This window comes from Patiria miniata, unplaced genomic scaffold (assembly GCF_015706575.1).
Source record: "Patiria miniata isolate m_02_andy unplaced genomic scaffold, ASM1570657v1 HiC_scaffold_19, whole genome shotgun sequence".
Classification (NCBI taxonomy): Eukaryota; Metazoa; Echinodermata; class Asteroidea; order Valvatida; family Asterinidae; genus Patiria; species Patiria miniata.
Window position 1 is genome coordinate 7,615,663 of NW_024037057.1, and position 18,883 is coordinate 7,634,545.

At 40.6% G+C, this 18,883-nt stretch overlaps 2 protein-coding genes across 2 annotated transcripts; both read right to left on the reverse strand.

The window, feature by feature from the left end:
- Positions 1–875: 875 nt before the first annotated feature.
- Positions 876–5,145, reverse strand: LOC119725606 (pectin acetylesterase 11-like). The gene is made up of 5 exons (XM_038197081.1): positions 4,745–5,145; positions 3,677–3,907; positions 3,236–3,376; positions 2,301–2,477; positions 876–1,579 (listed from the first exon to the last, which is right to left on the reverse strand). The coding sequence occupies exons 1-5, from the start codon at positions 5,109–5,111 to the stop codon at positions 1,131–1,133; spliced, it is 1,365 nt and encodes a 454-aa protein (XP_038053009.1). The 5' UTR covers positions 5,112–5,145; the 3' UTR covers positions 876–1,130.
- A 7,032-nt stretch (positions 5,146–12,177) lies between these two features.
- Positions 12,178–18,315, reverse strand: LOC119725372 (pectin acetylesterase 11-like). The gene is made up of 6 exons (XM_038196777.1): positions 18,103–18,315; positions 15,332–15,726; positions 14,400–14,630; positions 13,758–13,898; positions 13,132–13,305; positions 12,178–12,626 (listed from the first exon to the last, which is right to left on the reverse strand). Exons 2-6 carry the CDS (start codon positions 15,672–15,674, stop codon positions 12,178–12,180), a joined length of 1,338 nt encoding a protein of 445 aa, XP_038052705.1. The 5' UTR covers positions 15,675–15,726; positions 18,103–18,315.
- Between the last annotated feature and the right edge of the window lie 568 nt (positions 18,316–18,883).

Here is an 18,883-nt window from a genome sequence, read left to right on the forward strand (position 1 = left end):
ACTGAACCTTAACAAATAGCAAGGTTCACCCCCCCCCCCCGTGACACAATTGTATACACGCTACCGTCCAATGCCGTCCATACAAGAGTAATATTACCAGCAACATGTGTACTATATTGCTGTTGACTACACAAACATAACTAGACGCTCGCTCACACCGTTTTCACGAAGAGCCACATAATTATGCAGTGGCGTAGCCAGGAATTTTTCAGTGGTGGGGGGGGGGGGGGGGGGGGCACTGGGGGGCTGGCACATTTCATGGGGGGCGTCATGTAGATCAATTATAATTTTTTTAGAAACTCAAAATCTCAGTGGGGGGGGGGGGGCGACTGGGGGGGGGGGGGCGACAAGGGGGGGGGCCCATAGCGCCCCCCCCCCACGCGATTTTTTTCTTCAATATTTTGCTTTTAAAACAAAGTACTTAACCATTTTGACATGTTTCTGCAAGCAAACATCATTAATTTCCAGAAAACATTAATTATGCAAGGGGCAGAAATCTCGAAAACTGAGTTTTGCTATGGTAATGTATTCATTATGTCTTTTATTTAATTTGTTTGTTATTTTGTTGTCATTATTATATCATGTTTTTATGTAATCTAGGGACCCCAGGGAGAACACTTCATGACTACTGATGGGGCTACCCTGGTAAAATAACACGAAATAAATAGATAAATAAATAGATAAATGAATGAACAACCGTATATACATGTACATATACAGTGCAGCAGTATGCCCCAGTGCAGTAGTATGCCCCATTCAAAACTGTGCGGGAGCGAAACAAAAATAGTCCAACATTTAAACTTAAACTTTAACAAATTCTGTTTAAAGTGCCTGAATTAAACCCGGTCTGCAGGCTTGAATAGTTCATCGACTACGGATACATAATGTCATATACCTTGTGATAAGAAAATTAATGATACCTTGGGCAAAAATGAGGAAAAACGACAGGTGTTTTTTTTAATAAATCCTGGAAAATTCTGATAGTTGGGGGCTCACTACTCACAAAAACAAGCAAAAGTGAGCGCCCTCACTTCGCTTTCATTGTTTAAAGAGCGCCCTTTTTTTTCATGCATTTTTCATTCCGGAAAGTTAGTCGCCTGCCGTATCAGAAGCGCTTCTTAACATCCCATTCAGTTGCTGCTGCAGGTGGGGTTGCACGTCAGACTTGAGTCACAGTCTACATCCCGCGTCTCTGCCGGCGTCGTCCGCTCGTAATACCAGTCGGCGAAGGCCTCCCTAGTCGTTCTGCCAGCCACTTTGTAGGTCATCCAGGGAGAGTCGAGGGAGGCCAGGATGTGATCGTAGCAGGAGGTCAGGAACATGCCGTCTTTGTTGTAACGGTTGATCTGGTCCGTACGCTGCAGGAAGGTCCGCCTGTGCTCCCCAATTACCCGGAGCTCCTCCTCACTGCACCCCGAAGGGCGACAGCGTACTTTGAGGATGTTCTGCACAGCCCAACTGTCGTAGACGGAGTTGATGATGAACATGGGGGTGGTGACGTGAGGGTAGGCATACTGCGCGAAGAAACACTCCGACCTGTTCTTTTCTTTGGCCAGTAGACAGTCTTCATCAAGACTCCCTTAGAAAACAGACAAGAAAATGCGACTAATTATTTTGCATGCCCGACCTTGCAGTACGTTTAAACTCTCGTACTTTAACTTTCCGGTGCCTAAGAGCTTTGGGCTGTTTTTTAGGTTCTTTTTTTTTAACGCGAACAGAGCACCGTCCTTCTCTTATAAAGTCGCAAAATTATACAATATCTGTTGCAAATAGACTTTCTGGTTCACACTCGCCGTAAACCTCGTAATAATATGTATAATACGCAAGGCCAAATTGTAAAAACTCAAGACGTAATGAAATCATAAATAGTTTGTTATTACAAGTCACGTGGCAAGTCTCATAATTAAATGACATTCTATGCACAGGAATCGTGACCATCGATCATTAATTATGTGGCCTCATTTGTGACATGACTTGTGGCCTATCGGTTATAGGGGAGTGTGGCCCAGTGGTTAGGGTGTGACTCATGATCAGAGGGTCAGTGGTTCGAATGCAGCTGTTGGCTATATGTTGTGTCCTTGGGCAAGCAACTTCACCCACACTTGCCTCTCTCCACCAAGTAGTATGAATGTGTACCGGCCTTAAGCTGGCGAGTAACTTGCGTTGGACTGGCCTCCCGTCCAATGGGAATAGAATAATTTCAGTCATTTCGTGCCACTGAAACTGGAGATAACCGCCGGCCTGATGGGTCACATTGGCTCGTGACAGACTTTACTTTTTATACTTTTGATAAATCTCACCTTCCACCTGTTGCATTTGGTAGACGTCCTTCATGGCGTTTTCCCACCACTTTTCACCGCTGGTGTCCGCCTCATCAGCCACAAAGAAACCCGCGTCTGCCACGGCTTTGAAGGAGGCGTCGTTGGGAACCATGCTACCGACACGATCAGCGTGAAGGTAGACAGCAAGACCCCCGGCTGTGGATGACGAATAAAGGGAGCAGCCCAATCAGGCCTTCGTCAAAAATCAAATCGCTGAGAAAAATAGAAGGCACTGATCTCCATGTAAACAGATCTGTAGCTTGGCCATTCCGAGTTGTACAAAGAAGTGAAGCTGCGCACTGGTTCCCGACCCCTTCATTCGAATGTGGGGAGAAAACCAGTCTCAACAACCTCCGTTGCTCAAAATAGAGTTGACTAAAAGTATAAGAAACTTGTTTTAACATTAACAATTTGTTTCACTTGTGTGTTTTTTTTCCAAAAAAAAAATAAATATTCGAGTAAATGCGTACGTGGCAATAAAACTCTTTACAAAATGATAGTTCTTCGAGAGGTAATATAGTGAACAGTGAATTCACTTCATTCTAACAGCCATGGGGCTATCCGGAGATCTGTGCCTGTTGGCCTAACAACCACAATCAGGACAGACACATCATGTGAGTCTGTTCTGTCCTGCACCATGACTTGTCTTTGAAAATGTGTTGTCGGTTAAGTGGCCATCTGCGGTCATAAACTAATAGTGTGCTGCAACCAAGCGGCTAGGAGTCTCAAAAATATCTCTGACCTCGGTCTTTTCTTCGACGAACATGGGTAATATGGATGTCACTATCGCACGGAACATTATTGGTACATCAGAATGCAGGAAGGTTGCCATTAAGTTAAAAACACAACTGACCCATTTTTAGGAAAACGCTTGGTGGCGCTATTTAGAAAAACTAAAAGTATGGTGCGCTTACCAGATGCGCCGCTCAAAATGACCCTGTCGGCCCTCTGTAGTCCTGCTGATTGGAGTAAATAACTTATGATGGCATCCAGCACCCTGGAGCCCCGGTAGTACATCTTGGTGTTGCTATGTGTGACGGGATCTTCTCGGTCACCTTGGGTTTCCCATGTAAGAAAATGTTGTTTTTAAGAGGATGTAAAGTTTATTTTTCAATTCAATCTCTGGGTTTGGTTACTTTTGCACCGAGCCGAAACGTCTATTACAAAATAAATCTCTTCCCTGGACATGAACAGAGCCAATTTCAAAGCGTATCTCTATGGAACTCACTATTATTTCTTTCATTCTTTCTGAATTTTTTCGATAACTAAAAGTCTTATTTTTCATCATGCTTCCAAAAATGAGCAGAGGCAAAAGTCACATGACACGTGTCATGGAATATTAAAGCAATACATACCAGAAAACGAGGCTCCGTCGCAGTAGTTTACGACCGCCACATTCCAGTCGTAAAAGTCCGGATTGACTGTGGAACTTGACGACAGGATGCCGCCAAAGCGTTTCTCTGGACTGAGCATGCGCGATGACCCCAGGGCGGTGGCACTACGGCGTGCGCATTGGGCGTTGCTGTAGCACCACGCACCGCCCATTAGATGAATTAACCAGGAGTTGAGATGTTCATCGGAAGACGCTGTTGAATATTAGTGTTATGAACGATTCATAAATACCTAATACAGTTTACCCATTCATACTGGTCGAGAGCCCCTCACTTGGCCGGTCTTAAACGGATGATAAAGACGTGGCTGGCTGGTCTTAAACACTTTTTCAGTTTTACATGGAATTTGGACTCCCATGAAATCCGGTGCTTTAAAGTTAAATTGGTTGAACGTTCACATTCCTCATGTAGGCATGCGCAATACTACCAGTGAATCAGTATTTTACAGTCCAAAATTCACACTACACCAATGCACGTTGGGTCGTTTGCGACTGGCATTTCCGCATTTGTCGACATGAAACACTTACTGTTTGTTATGATTGTTTGTCTGTGGAACATCTAATGAATTTGCAAGTTTGAAGAACTTTTGAAATACTTTGCAAAGCCCTTTAGGTTGCAATACCTTATACTTTTAAGCACATTTATTCACTTTTACAGATTCCTCTATCCACAATCAACAGTCAAACTAGACGGTCCATACACAGGATTATTCTCTAAATTCCAGAGAGTGAAACTACCAGGTAGCAGACGATTTAGAGTTCAAACCACTCCGGTTTCAAATTGAATTACTCTGACAAAAAAATTAACCCAGTGGAAACTCGAGCGAAAAGGCGGTCTTTTCGATTAAATGCATTTCATTCCAAAACGTCTGGTCCGTAGTTTTATTCTGTGCCACGGGGAATGAATGTCCACTCAAAAAAGAGTGAATTTTCACGCTGTTTGGAAATAAGAGTGTAGGGGCCTCCTAACGTTTTAGTAAACTCGACCATCTGGGGTTAAAAGCTTGACTGCATCTCCGTCTTACAAACTCACCATTGCGGAAGTAGTAAGATGGCGGACTGCCGTCCAGACAGTACGCCCCGGTCTCATCGGCCAAGTCCTGCGGCAACACGACCAGGTGTGCCTCTATGTTACGACTGACCACCCCGGGGCCAGTCCGGCGGACAGCCCGGGAGTCGGCAGCGCCCCCAACGTCGCTAAAGTAGCTCAAGTAGAGCCACACGCCGAGGAAGGTCAGCCAGAGGGCGGCCAGCAGGGCCGCGATGGTCCAGCCACGGCAGAGGGTGAGCCTAGGGCGCCCCCTAGCAGCGTGTTGGAGGCGCTTCTTCACGACCACCTGGTCCTCGTTGAGACAGGTGTGGGTCTCCTGACCGGTTCCGCGCAGGTGGAAGTTTGACATCTTGGAATCCAAATTAAGTTTTCAAAAGTTGAGGTGGATCACATTCACAGGTGATAGCTATGGATTGGTTTGAAGGAAGAGAAAGAAGTTTACAGTTGAAGACATGAAGCCAGTGGCGTAAATCTGTGCCGGCGAGTGGGGGGGGGGATTACCAAAATCAAAAAATTCCCCGGCCATGGAAATTAGAAAAGTGGGGGCGCTCTTCGGGATATAGATGTATTTCGATAAGTATACTCGCGCTTACATCAAAACGGCGCATTTTCAAGCTTTCCTACTTTGTTTCTCCACTTTTCAGTGCTATTGAATACATTTTGGGTTTTGAGATGTTAAAAAAATACCTCAAAATTCGCATTTTTTTCTCATTACGAAAAACTGTGGGGTATGATTCAATAGCCCATCCCCTGGTCAAAAACTGGGGAATATAATTATACCCCTCCCCCGGGATTTACGCCCCTGCATGAAGCATAAACAAATCTGTGTATTACCTCACGACACATGAACAGCTGTACAAATATACATTGGTGTGTGTTATTTGCTAAATTGTCTGGGCTTTTTTACGATTCATTATGATTCCTTTTTAATAATAGTTTTTGAGAATGAATGATGACAAAATCGTTAAAAGCATTAGACGATCGACGCCCTGTATACGTTAGAATCATTCCTAGCAACTCGCAGGATATGTCACTTCGTGATGTCGGTGGTAGATTATTAACTATTCCCGGCGTGAAATGATTGTTTAGCTTTCAATACCGTGTGCAGAAAAACACAAAATAAAAATCAATATTTCAAATTTGTGTTGATACAGATTCAGAAGTTCTTGTTGGCTTGAAGCAGCTGTGTCTATAGTCATAGCAAATTCAGCTGTATGATCCGTATCATGAATGTACATACATAATGACCTGATAATAACTTAACTCCTGTACATATTTTGTACAGTGCCCAACGTTGATGTGGAATCATTCTAAACCCTGCCTTAATTTCCCACATCCCTCAAAACAAGTGAGAACGAAACTCGGCCTTTCCAAAAGAACCTCTTTCTTTAATAATAAAAATAATAACTGTTTGGATGTTGATAAATTTCAGTTTACTGTATGTATCCAAACAAAATGAAAGTTATGTCTGTTCTAATACAAATATCACAAAATTCAGCCATTCACCAGTGGTATATGAATGGTAAACATTACCCTTCAAATTCAATGAAAACAAGGCCTTTCCATGCCTTTTGTGAATGACTGAAAAATAATTTGCATAAGAAAACAGATCGAAAATATGGTGTTGATTTCAAATCAACATCATATTTTTTGGAGAAAATCCTTATGTCCAAAACACAAAACCTGACAGTACTAGATCAGCTTTCAGTCTTGACAAAAGTATAAAACGTTCATCTGTTTGTGAATGTTTGTGTGCAATATCTGGCTCTCACTCAGCTCAGCCGCTTCAAATGGCATTTCATGGACAGCTGTGAGTATCGATATTTTAAATTAAAATCTACTAAACTTCTCGCAGTACGGATCAATATTTCAGTAATTCCTTTTTTCAAAGTAATGAAGGAACATATTAGCCTCGTGTTTCGTTGGTGTGTCAAATTTGGTTGCTTTAAAACAAATAATAATAATAATGTGGGAAATTAAGGCAGAGTTAATTTCCTTAAATTAATTGCCTTAATTTCCCACATCCCTCAAAACAAGTGAGAACGAAACTCGGCCTTTCCAAAAGAACCTCTTTCTTTAATAATAAAAATAATAACTGTTTGGATGTTGATAAATTTCAGTTTACTGTATGTATCCAAACAAAATGAAAGTTATGTCTGTTCTAATACAAATATCACAAAATTCAGCCATTCACCAGTGGTATATGAATGGTAAACATTACCCTTCAAATTCAATGAAAACAAGGCCTTTCCATGCCTTTTGTGAATGACTGAAAAATAATTTGCATAAGAAAACAGATCGAAAATATGGTGTTGATTTTAAATCAACATCATATTTTTTGGAGAAAATCCTTATGTCCAAAACACAAAACCTGACAGTACTAGATCAGCTTTCAGTCTTGACAAAAGTATAAAACGTTCATCTGTTTGTGAATGTTTGTGTGCAATATCTGGCTCTCACTCAGCTCAGCCGCTTCAAATGGCATTTCATGGACAGCTGTGAGTATCGATATTTTAAATTAAAATCTACTAAACTTCTCGCAGTACGGATCAATATTTCAGTAATTCCTTTTTTCAAAGTAATGAAGGAACATATTAGACTCGTGTTTCGTTGGTGTGTCAAATTTGGTTGCTTTAAAACAAATAACAAAAAACCTTTTTAATTTTGCCGACGCGCATGGCTATGGCGACGCACGTGCATACCAGAAACCAGAGCCTTTTTTGGCCTAATAATCGTTTACTTCGTTTCGAACGAATAAAAAGGAGTGAATGCTTCAGATTTCAAATATGCACTTGTCATTTACAAGGCTGGGTTGGGGCAACCTTGAAATTATAAAGCAAAATAATTCTCCGCAAAAATTACTGCATTTATTAAAGTTCATTAGGTACAAATGATACCATGATCGTATAAAAAAAATTGGTATTTGCTTTTACTACCACTTTTGAAGCATTTATTCGCATCTGTATGAATAAATATTAAGCCAAACACTTTTACTAAAAACCGTTTTCTACACTATAAGCGTTTACTTCGTTTCTTATTGATAAAAAGGAGTAAATGCTTCATATTTCAATTTGTTCTACTTGTCATATATCAAGGTTGGGTTGGGGCTACCTTGAAAATATAAAAGCACATAATTCTGCGCATAAATTACTGCATTTATTAATGTTAATCTCAAAAAAGTACAAATAATAGCATACGGTAGTTCGTATGAATAAAAACTGGCATTTGCATTACTCCCATCTGTATGAATAAAAATTAATCAAAGGCTCTTACTGAAAACCATTTGTTCTTGAGTAAATGGCCTGCAAAATGTAAGGCTTTACACGTTGATAAGTTTGCAGAAAATAAAACTATTGTAACCGAAACGGAAAGCGGCACCGGGGAAGGTCACTTGCTGGAGGACAGATACAAAAAAGCGCGCCAAACGTGACGAACGCAATGCCGTTTACGCGTACAATGCGCTGTGCATAGGCACCCATGGTCTACATGTGGATTGGGTTTTCAGTCACTACCTGATTGCGTGGGTTTGCTACACTATAAGCGTTTACTTCGTTTCTTATGAATAAAAAGGAGTAAATGCTTCAGATTTCAAATATGCACTTGTCATATTTCAAGTTTGGGTAGGGGCTACCTTGAATATATAAAAGCACATAATTGCGATACTCCCATCTGTATGAATACAAATTAATCAAAGGCCTTTACTGAAAACCATTTGCTCTTTCCCCAGACTATTCTTCTGGGGTTTTCCTCCCACCTCTAAAACTGTAATTTCTTCTCTTTGTCTTCTCTCTACATGTTTTTTTCGGGGTTTGCGAGCTACAGTGCCTGGGGCATGCACTTTTGAGGAATCCTTGGTTTTATTACCTAAAAAAAATATTTATCGTTTACTTCGTTTCGTATGAATAAAAAAGGAGTAAACGCTTCAGATTTCAAATATGCACTTGTCATTCACAAGGCTGGGTTGGGGCAACCTTGAAATTGTACAGCAAATAATTCTGCGCAAAAACTACAGCATTTATTATATGTTAATCGCGAAAAATTAATATTAACAAAGTTCATTAAGTACAAATGATACCATGTTCGTATGAATAAAAATGGCATTTGCTTTTACTTCCAATTTTGAAGCATTTACTCGCATCTGTATGAATGAAAATTAAGCAAACACTTTTACTAAAAACCATTTGCTAGAATCTGAAAATCATTAGTTTTTACCTTTTTGGTTTTTGCTACACTATAGGCGTTTACTTCGTTTCATATGAATGAAAAGGAGTAAATGCTTCAGATTTCAAATATTTACTTGTCATTTTTGTGAAGTCCTTTATCTACAGAACTGCGATCTTTGAAAACACATATAAGGGAAAGTCCGATTGTCGAGAAACTTGGTGGATATAGCTAGATAATGGTACTAGTATGCAAAATTCGAAAGACATCACCATGACGTCATTGGTTAATTTTGTATGATTTTTAAAAAATATTTGTGTTGATCCTGATCACTCTACCGCACATGTTGTCCTATAAGCCTTACATGACATATAAATACAATAACAATTTTTTTTCTTTTTATGTGACGTCATCATGACGTCATCACGTGACATGGGACGTCATAATTCAAAGCCCTACGAGAATGTAATCATATATTTATATGCCACAATTTAATATATACACATCCTTCCTGGATGGAACTTATACTTGAAACTATGTCACATATATGTCACAAAAAAAGTTACCGAAACAGCCCTGTGTTTGTCCACAAACATAAGTCTAGTTTTTTTTTTTTGCTTTTCGGGGGGGGGGGGGGGGTAAGCGCCCCCTTGCCCCATCCTAGTGACGCCAATGTATTTTTGATGACTGATAGTCCACGATGTCGCACCAAAAAAAATGTATCTTGATGAAGGAAGTAACCACAAAACATCACCGTGAGATAAGTGCATGTAGGGTAACATACCATCATGACACTCATGGCTACAGACAAAATATTGCACATATAAAAGACATTAACTTACATGAAATTATGTAGACATGATGGATCGTGAGATGTTACATGCTGGCTGCGGACACAACAAAAAACCCGTTGATATTGTTTTCGTCAGATGCAAAATAGTGCCACAATTACTAATAATTTTATACACAACCGTTTTGTTGTATACGACGCGTTAAATGTGCTACCCTCTCCATTAGAGTAATAGTACCAGCATCCCGTATACAAGTGCTGTGCGATAGACTACTCCACAGCAAAAAGCCTAGGTCATGTCCGATTTTTTTTTATCGTTGACGTAGGTACTGTGTTATCGTTCACTGAACATTGGCACATAGCAAAGTCCATCCTGCGCTTATACAATACCGGTACGGTGTAGGCTATACTGACACTATACTAGAGTAATACTGCACGAATCTCGTATTCCTTTCGCGCTATTACCATTGCGGTAGGCGTAATTTTTATTCCTAGGAGCGTTAGGGGCAATGTCATGAATAATTCATCTTTATCCATGAGAACGGACAATGACATCAACAGCATTGTTGTTAGTTACTCAACTAGTTACAATACATTAAAGCATTTTAAAGAACGGTTGTCGTCGAGCTACCCCACAGTAGCCTAGTGGATAGCGAGATGAGCTCATTTTCATCAGCTATTTTTCTTCTCCAAATTTATCACTGAGATAATTTTAAATTAAGGGGAAAATAGAACGAGAACCTAAGTCTTGCAACGATTCAAAGGAAAAACTGAATTATTCATGACATTGCCCCTAACCCTCCTAGGAAAAAAAATTACGCTTGCGGTAGACTACACAAAAAAAGTACAAGACATTCGCATTCGCCGCAACTGGATACAGATTAATAATTGATTTTTTTTTCTTATAACTTGCGGTTTAATAATGTCATTATCTTGAAACCTCGTAAAGTCGTTTGCGGTTATCCAAAAAAATATCTACGGACAATTTAGAAATATAAAGGACGAATGGTTTTCATTTAAAGGAATAGAAAAAAAGTTTAAATGTCTTTGACGTGCCGCTAGGGGCGCCCTTTCGGGTGATGTCATCAGCATGCTGTTTTTTGTGTGTTTGGCATCCATACTAAATATTTCGATAATTTGTTTTCAAGTAACATTTAATTCTTTTCGCACCTCCGCTAAAGCCGGAATTGAAGATCGAACGAGGATCACAAATATTTACCTAGGCCATTACAAAACATTAGAACGTACTCGATTCATATAAAAACTACGGTCATTTTTCAAATTCTGACCTTTAACCGCTTGTGATTTGATACCTGATGAGGTCATGATGACGACACAATTGCTGTTCACATTTTTCGACCAGGATTCAGGTTTAACCGGGTTTTATTATCATCCCGTAAACCGTTTGAAAAAAATCGGTTTGGATCGATTTTAGGCGCATGTCCATTTTTTGCATTCACCTAACTTTGACGTTCTGGTAGCCTCGAAAGTAAAGCTCATGAGACTTTACGTACGTGAATTAAAATGTTCATCACTTAAACGATCTACTTGGTTATAAAATCCAAACATCAATAATTACTTTTTGTTCAAAAGTTATAAGTGAAAGCAAGTTATTAAGACCATTTTCGAAAGTTTCAAAATAGTTTAATAATTTGAAGAACATTAAAAAATTCTTTAGGTTATAAAGTTAATAATGCATGCAAAATCGGCTCTGCATATGATATTTTGATATTTTCAAATAATGGAAGCGGCTTTATAATAATTATTTCCCACACCAAAGCAAAAGCACATGAAAGAAGAAACGATTGAATAATCACCACTGACCCTGTTTGCCCATGCGCCCTTTACAAACTTTTTTTTCAGTTTTTCCATAATTATTTACAATAAATATAAAGTAATAATTGAAAAAGTCGTTAAGAAAACAATAAAAACAAACATTGTATCGTTTTTATTTGTTGTCGATAAAACCTAATTGTGACACCTAATCTTTTTAATTGTTACCTCCAAATGGTAAATGTATACGATATTTACAAATGGGATTTTTGATTCGATTTCAAGATTCACGTACATTACTTAAGACCATACTCAACTTGACTTGAGAAGGATTATCTGGCAAGTCAGAGTCAAACGGGAAGACGACATATTATTTAATTTGTTTTGTCTTTACCAACTTTGCTTCAAAAAGTCTTCAAAAAGCATTACAAATTAATGATTCACAAGAGCTTACAAACTCTGTGCACAGCGCCCTCTAGCGGTGAAACGTTTACCATCTTTGTGTTTATGAGTGGAATCCATTGTATGCAATGGTGGTCGGGGCACAGCTCTCGCAAACCAGCGAAAAATGAGCGCCCTCACTTCACTTTCATAGGCTAAATAGCGCCCTCTCTTGTTTACGCACGATTTCCACACCGGAATGTCAGACTTGTCCCGTAACACAAACGCTCATAAAAAAAACCATTCAGTTCTATCGATTGCCTCTACAAGTGGGGTTGCACGTCAGAGAGCCGCAGTCTACGTCCCGCGTCTCGGCCGTCGTCGTCCGTTCGTAATACCAGTCGGCGAAGGCCTCCCTAGTCGTTCTTCCAGCCACTTTGTAAGTCATCCAGAAATAGTCCGAGGAGGCCTGTTTGTGATCGTAGCAGGATGTCAGGAACATGCCGTCTTTGTTGTAACGGTTGATCTGGTCCGTACGCTGCAGGAAGGTTCGCCTGTGCTCCCCAATTACCCGGAGCTCCTCCTTACTGCACTCAGTAGGGCGACAGCGGACTCCGAGGATGTTCTTCAGAGCCAACCTGTCGTAAGCGGAGTTGATGACAAACATGGGGGTGGTGACGTACGGGTAGGCGTACTGTGCGAAGAAACACTCCCATTTGTTCTTGCCTTTGGCAAGCAGACAGTCTTCATCAAGGCTCCCTTGAATTGAAAGTAAAAACCTGGTTTAGATTTTTGTGTGACCGCTACCACGATATACCTTATGCGTTGCGTGTATCACAAGACTGCAAACGCCTTATCACCAGATTATTTCAAGCAAAAGGGTATATGCAGAGAACTGCCTCTATTCAATGAAAAGTAACACACGTCTTACAAGAAAAGTATGATTCATGCTTGTGACAAATTTACAATTCGTGCGATATATAATACGCGTGGGAGAACATTGGATCGGCGTGGGGGAACATGTGAGCCTTTTAGTGTTATTTTCTTGAAGTGTTTTTTTTCTCGTTAGAACGCTAATATGCCCTTCTGCCGGGCACCCGACGAAGTGACATCACACGTCAAAACCCAGGTACATATTGTGACAAGCAATCTACAGGAACAGATACAAATGGATTCATATACTATTGTTTAGTCGTTGTTTCCCGTGACCCCATGGTGATGGGACTTGTGACTGATTCGATTATGTTCCCTGAGTAAATCTCACCTTCCACCTGTTGCATTTGGTAGACGTCCTTCATGGCGTTTTCCCACCTGTTTCCACCACTGGTATCCGCCTCGGGCACGAAGAAACCCCCGTCTGCCACGGCTTTGAAGGAGGCGTCGTCGGGAACCATGCTGCTGACACGATCAGCGTGAAGGTAGACAGCAAGTGCCCCGGCTGTGGATGACGAATAAAGGGAGAAGTCCATTCAGGCCTTCGTCAAAAATCAAATCGCTGAGAAAAAGAAGGCACTGATCTCCTTGTAAACAGATTTGCAGCTTGACCATTCCGAGCATGGGGACTCAGGTTGGAGTAGCGGTACTTTCCTCGCCTTCCACCGCTGTGACTTGGTTTTGATACCTGCCTGGGCCAACATGTGGATTGGGTTTTCAGTCCCTGCCTGATTCTGTGGGTTTTCCCCAGAATATCTTCCGGGGTTTTTCCTCCCACCTCTAAAATTGTAGTTTCTTCTTATTGTCTTCTCTCTTAGTTGGTGTGGTGTTTCCCCTGGGATGCCCATTTATGTGAAGATACAGATACATATACAGCTGTATAAAGAAGTGAAGCTGCGCACTGGTTCCCAACCCCTCCATTCGAAAGCGGGGAGGGAACCAGTATGATGCACTTACCAGATGCGCCGCTCAGAATGACCCTGTCGGCCCTCTGTAGTCCTGCTGATTGGAGTAAATAACTTATGACGGCATCGAGCACCCTGGAGCCCCGGTAGTACATCTTTGTGTTGTTATAATTAATGGGATCTTCCCGGTCACCTTGGGTTAACAATGTAAAAGGGTGTTTCTAAGAGGATGACAATTCTTTATTTTCAAATTCAATCTCTGGGTTTGATTACTTTTGCACCAAGCCGAACTGTCTATCGTAAAGTAGGTGTTTTTTTTAAGAGTGACCATTAGAAAAACATCTTTGGGTTAAAAGTCAATATCTCTCTTGCTTCGACGTGTGGAAACTTCAATGATTGCTGGATTGCTGGAACTCATTCAATTGGCCCATATTCTCTCTGGATTTACTGATCACTTTCATTACACCACCCAATAAGCAGACCCAGTTGAAAATTCTAGTTGAAACTTGTTTAACTGGTTTCAACTATTATCAGTTAAACCGGAAATGGTTAATTTGTTAAACTGGTTTAAGTAGGTTGAGCTACTATGAACTATTGGTGTTAAAATGTGTTAAATTATAATAGCTGATCCTGAACCTGTTAAACCGGTTCGAAACCAGTTAAACCAGCTAATAACCAGTTAAACAATACATACCAGAAAACGAGGCTCCGTCGCAGTAGTTCACGACTGCAACATTCCAGTCGTAAAAGTCCGGATTGACTGTGAAATTGGCCGACAGGATGCCGCCAAAGAGCTGCTTTGGACTGAGCATGCGCGATGACCCCAGGTCGGTGGCACTACGGCGTGCGCATTCGGAGTTGTTGTAGCACCACGCACCGCCCAATAAATGGATAATCCAGGAATTGTGGTGTTCCTCGGAAGACGCTATGGAATTTAAGTGGAACAGTTCACTCTGAGATAAACAGTGTTACAAAAAAAGTGGAAATTAAGAACTCTGAAATATAACTGTGCGTTGGAGCATGTGGGACTAACATTATGGTGTAGTGCCTTAAGCACGAATATGTTTGTAAAATAAAATTAAGGACGAAACAAAAAGACGTCATTTTGGATCTATGTTGATTTTCATTTTACCATTAGATATAATCCATTTATCTGCGGAGCATCTAGTTATGATAACATAAAGCATGAAGTACTTTTGAATATTTCACAAAGCCTGTGTACCCGCGCATGCCCATTTATTGTCAATGGTCCGGAAATAACTACAGCAACTTAGAAGTGTACTTATTTTTATGATTGAAAAATGTATAAATGTATCAAACGGCAGAATGGTGTACAAAATCAAACAAATGTACAAAGACGTTGGCTGCACACTTTATCTACGGCTGTAGAAATGCATGTGTGGCGTGTTTTGTCTAAAGTACCAATGTTTATAAAAAAAAAAAAAGAGATGTGTCCACAATTTAGGAATCTTAACAGCGAAGAAAGCAAACATAATTAATCTATTTGTTAATAAAGGGGGACTGCAAACTGGGGGAGGGGAGAGGGGTAGGAAAAAACTTGGGGTGTACGGAAGCCCCCCCCCCCCTCCCATGCCCCTGTAGCGCCACCACTGCTGACAAACTCACCATTGCGGAAGTAGTAAGATGGCGGACTGCCGTCCAGACAGTAAGCCCCCGTCGCGTCGGCCAAATCCTGCGGCAAGACTACCAGATCGGCCTTGACGTTGCGACCGACCGCTCCGGAGCCGGCAGCGCCCCCAGCGTCCCTGAAGTAGCTGAAGTAGAGCCACAGCCCGAAGAAGGTCAGCCAGAAGGCGGCCAGCAAGGCCGCGATGGTCCAGCAACGACAGGAAGTGAGCCTGGGGCGCCACCTAGAGGCGTGCTCGAGGCGCTTCTTCACGACCACCTGGTCCTCATTGAGTAGGCTATGGTCCTCCTGACCGGTTCCGCGTAGGTGAAAGTTTGACATCTTGGAATCCAAATTTGCGAACGTTGACGTTGATGTGATTTACGGTTGATATCTATGGATTTTTTGAATGAAGAAAAAAAAACAATTTAAACAGTCATTTAAAACTTCAAAATACTCTGTGTTAAAACCTTGGCTCCTAGTTCCTGAGGACAACCCTGCTAAATCCAACAGAGTCCAACCGGAGTTTCCTGCTCAATCCACTGTGCCTCATTTTCAGTTGTCTGCTGAATCCAACGGAGTCAAACTTGGCGTTATAATGCGGTTCAGTTGCCTGCTGAATCCAACATTTTACATCAGGAATGTGCACAAGGTTTATTGCTCAATTAATCCAGCAGGCTCCATCGGGTATAATAGGTGGATCCTGTTGGATTCAGCAGGGTTAGTGTTAACTCTACCCCTGAAACTTGAACAGCTAGATACATTTTTTTAGGGTTGTGTTTATTGTTTGCCTGTTTTATGAAGATTCATAAAAGTTCCTTTACCGATTTGTTTACCAAAATGAATAAATCATCAGAACAAATCATTCGATCATCAAAGCAGACGACGTCCTGTACGTAAGGATGAAAAATCCAAACAACGCATAGGACTTGTCACTTAATAGTGTCGGTGGAAGAAGACTAATTTTATTATTCGCTGTGTGAGATATGTGACACAAGGGTTCAGCTTCTAAAACTTTGCGCAGAGAAGTATTTTCGTCTGAAAGCACAAAATAAACATAAGTGTTTCATAAATTGTTGATACGGATTCGGCAGTTCTTGTTAGCTTTAAAAAAAAAAGCTGTGTCAATAGTCATAACAAATTTGTCCCTTGTATGATCCGTGTGACTAACATAAATAATGGCCTGGCAATAACTTAAGGCCCATACCAATGTTACACTGCGACCCGCGTTAATGAGGAGTGTTATTCCCTGTCAATTTTTTTTATATTTTTATACAGACTGCCTTATTTTAACTATTCCCCCAAAAAGGTTAGCCTAGCCCCTAAAGATAACCCTTGTGTACTTGTCCTTGGTTTTCGAAGAATTCATTATACACCGCATGTTTTACGAAGGCCGAACTGAATCAAATTGGAGCACCGCTGTGATTAAATTTTTCAGGCAGTCCTTTTGGTCCCTTTTGTAAATTTGCAGTGTTTTCCAAACCAACAGCTGAAGGTTCTTATGTTTCGCCAATCTACGGCAGTAATAACCTACTCGAGCACGGCGCGTCTCACAGTGCGATATTTCAAGTTGTATCACAGCCTTTCACGCAGAGTAACAATGCACGGCACTTTCCCGTTGCACCGGCTGTTACATGGCACTTAGTGGTCGGTCTGTCCCCGGAAAATTGACCATAAACGCCCACTAAGTTTCCCACAAAACATAACTACCAAATTTAAATTTTCAAAAAACACACAAAATAATTCAATACTAACAAAAATTGTTTGTAACAATTCGTAAATTTGTTTATGACAATTGTGTAAATGCATGGAGGCAAATTATGTGCAGTAATGGTATAGTGACGTGATATATAACGCGTTTAATGGGGAACTTAGGGGTGTTCTTTTGGTCCTCTTTCGGGGCAGCCTAGCGCAGTGAGATTTTCGCGTGGGACGACGCGTTGGACGGCAGCCCGGGCTTGTACGCACAATCACCGGTCAACGTAACGCACGACTTCCATGCAAGACGGCCAGGGCTTATCGTGCACTCGCACTTGTTAAATAACTACTGAGCGGGAAAATTGCAGCAGTCTCATTAATTTCAGCCCCATTATGACATGAGGCGGGATGATCAAAGCAGAAATTGATGCTAATAATTATGGTTAGGCATGACTCTTCTAATCTAATGGAAATATAAATGACTACAAATTTAAAGTGGCATTTAGGTTGATGTGATGCTGTTTCATTCGTTTCGTATAAACAAACTGTTTTCGAACATGCATGGTGTATTTCATCGACAATCATAATGTCACCGCTAAGCATGCAAAACAATGTCCGCGTCGATATTTTTCACTAATACAAATAACGGGTTTTTTTTCTGTCTTCAGCTTTGGCATTCAATAGTTCCTAAAAAAGAAATCAATATTTTGCGCAAAACAAATAATAGCCCTGAATATAATACTGACAGTATGGAGTATAATTAATTAACTAATCCGTTTGAAAGGTCTATAATCTAATGCACTTTGAACTAATTTTGGATCATCTTTTAAAGTAGAAGATAAGAGTTGTGTTCCACTTCTAAAACCGTTGTGTTCAACCGAGGATAGAGAGCATTTAATAGCGTCAGTCAACCATCATTGATTTCTCATAGTCCACGACTTGTCACAAAACTGTATTTACAGTACGTGAAGTGACCAGAACAAATCAGTATGAAAAATTCATATTCGATTACAAATTATAACAAAAACTACCCAAAAAATCTTCAACTGAACGAAGGCAATGACAAACTTACGTGGATGAAATGTTAGAACGACGACACGTGCATGTTACATGCTTGTGAAACCACGTTTATGCTGTTTTCGTCCGATGCAAAACGGTTTCGAAATTACAATTTAATTCATGCACTACCGTTTGTTTTACATAATACAACGTGTAGGCCTATACGTGCAAGCTTCTACACTGAGTAACACTACCAGCATCCCGTATGCTAGTGCCATTCACATACCACTGCGGTAGACTACACAAAATTAATTAATTCCAACGCTACCATCTGGTCGTAGTCTTGCACACAGCGTCAGCACTACCAACAACTCTTTGATATACGGTGTTTGTACGGAGATGGATCAATAATAAACGCTTGATGACTAAGCGCAGACTTGAGAAAAGTCTACACACGCAATACGTGTGAAAGGGGCATGTAATTCCATACAGTTGCTAAAATATACATCCAGACGGACACGATTAAACTTACACAAAATGTGGGAAAAATACAAGCACATTTGAAACAACACACTGCAAAATGTTTTAAACAGCAAGGCTGCTTTGATAAAAAAGAACAGTTTCCGGTTTAAATAAATCCACAACAATATCGATTTTCACATATGTTTCTGTAGACTACCTTACTTTCATCAATCACTTTCCTCAGAAAAATTCTAAGCGAATACGATTACTTCTAAATCATTCTAAATCCTAAGTTTTAACACTTGCTACTGTTGATTTCACATTACAGCAGGGTTTTAAAAGTTCTACCAATTAAGAGCGGTATTTTAATTTAATTATCAACTAAATATAGC

What these genes read in the sequence shown, in the direction of transcription:
- LOC119725606 (XM_038197081.1), bottom strand. Translation starts at nt 5,111, where the DNA reads ATGTCAAACTTCCACCTGCGCGGAACCGGTCAGGAGACCCACACCTGT. An exon ending in ATCTTACTACTTCCGCAATG is followed by an intron (nt 3,908 to 4,744) that starts GTGAGTTTGTAA and finishes AATATTCAACAG; the next exon opens with CGTCTTCCGATGAACATCTC. An exon ending in CATTTTGAGCGGCGCATCTG is followed by an intron (nt 2,478 to 3,235) that starts GTAAGCGCACCA and finishes CGTCATCCACAG; the next exon opens with CCGGGGGTCTTGCTGTCTAC.
- LOC119725372 (XM_038196777.1), bottom strand. Translation starts at nt 15,674, where the DNA reads ATGTCAAACTTTCACCTACGCGGAACCGGTCAGGAGGACCATAGCCTA. An exon ending in CATTCTGAGCGGCGCATCTG is followed by an intron (nt 13,306 to 13,757) that starts GTAAGTGCATCA and finishes CGTCATCCACAG; the next exon opens with CCGGGGCACTTGCTGTCTAC. An exon ending in CCAAATGCAACAGGTGGAAG is followed by an intron (nt 12,627 to 13,131) that starts GTGAGATTTACT and finishes TTTCAATTCAAG; the next exon opens with GGAGCCTTGATGAAGACTGT.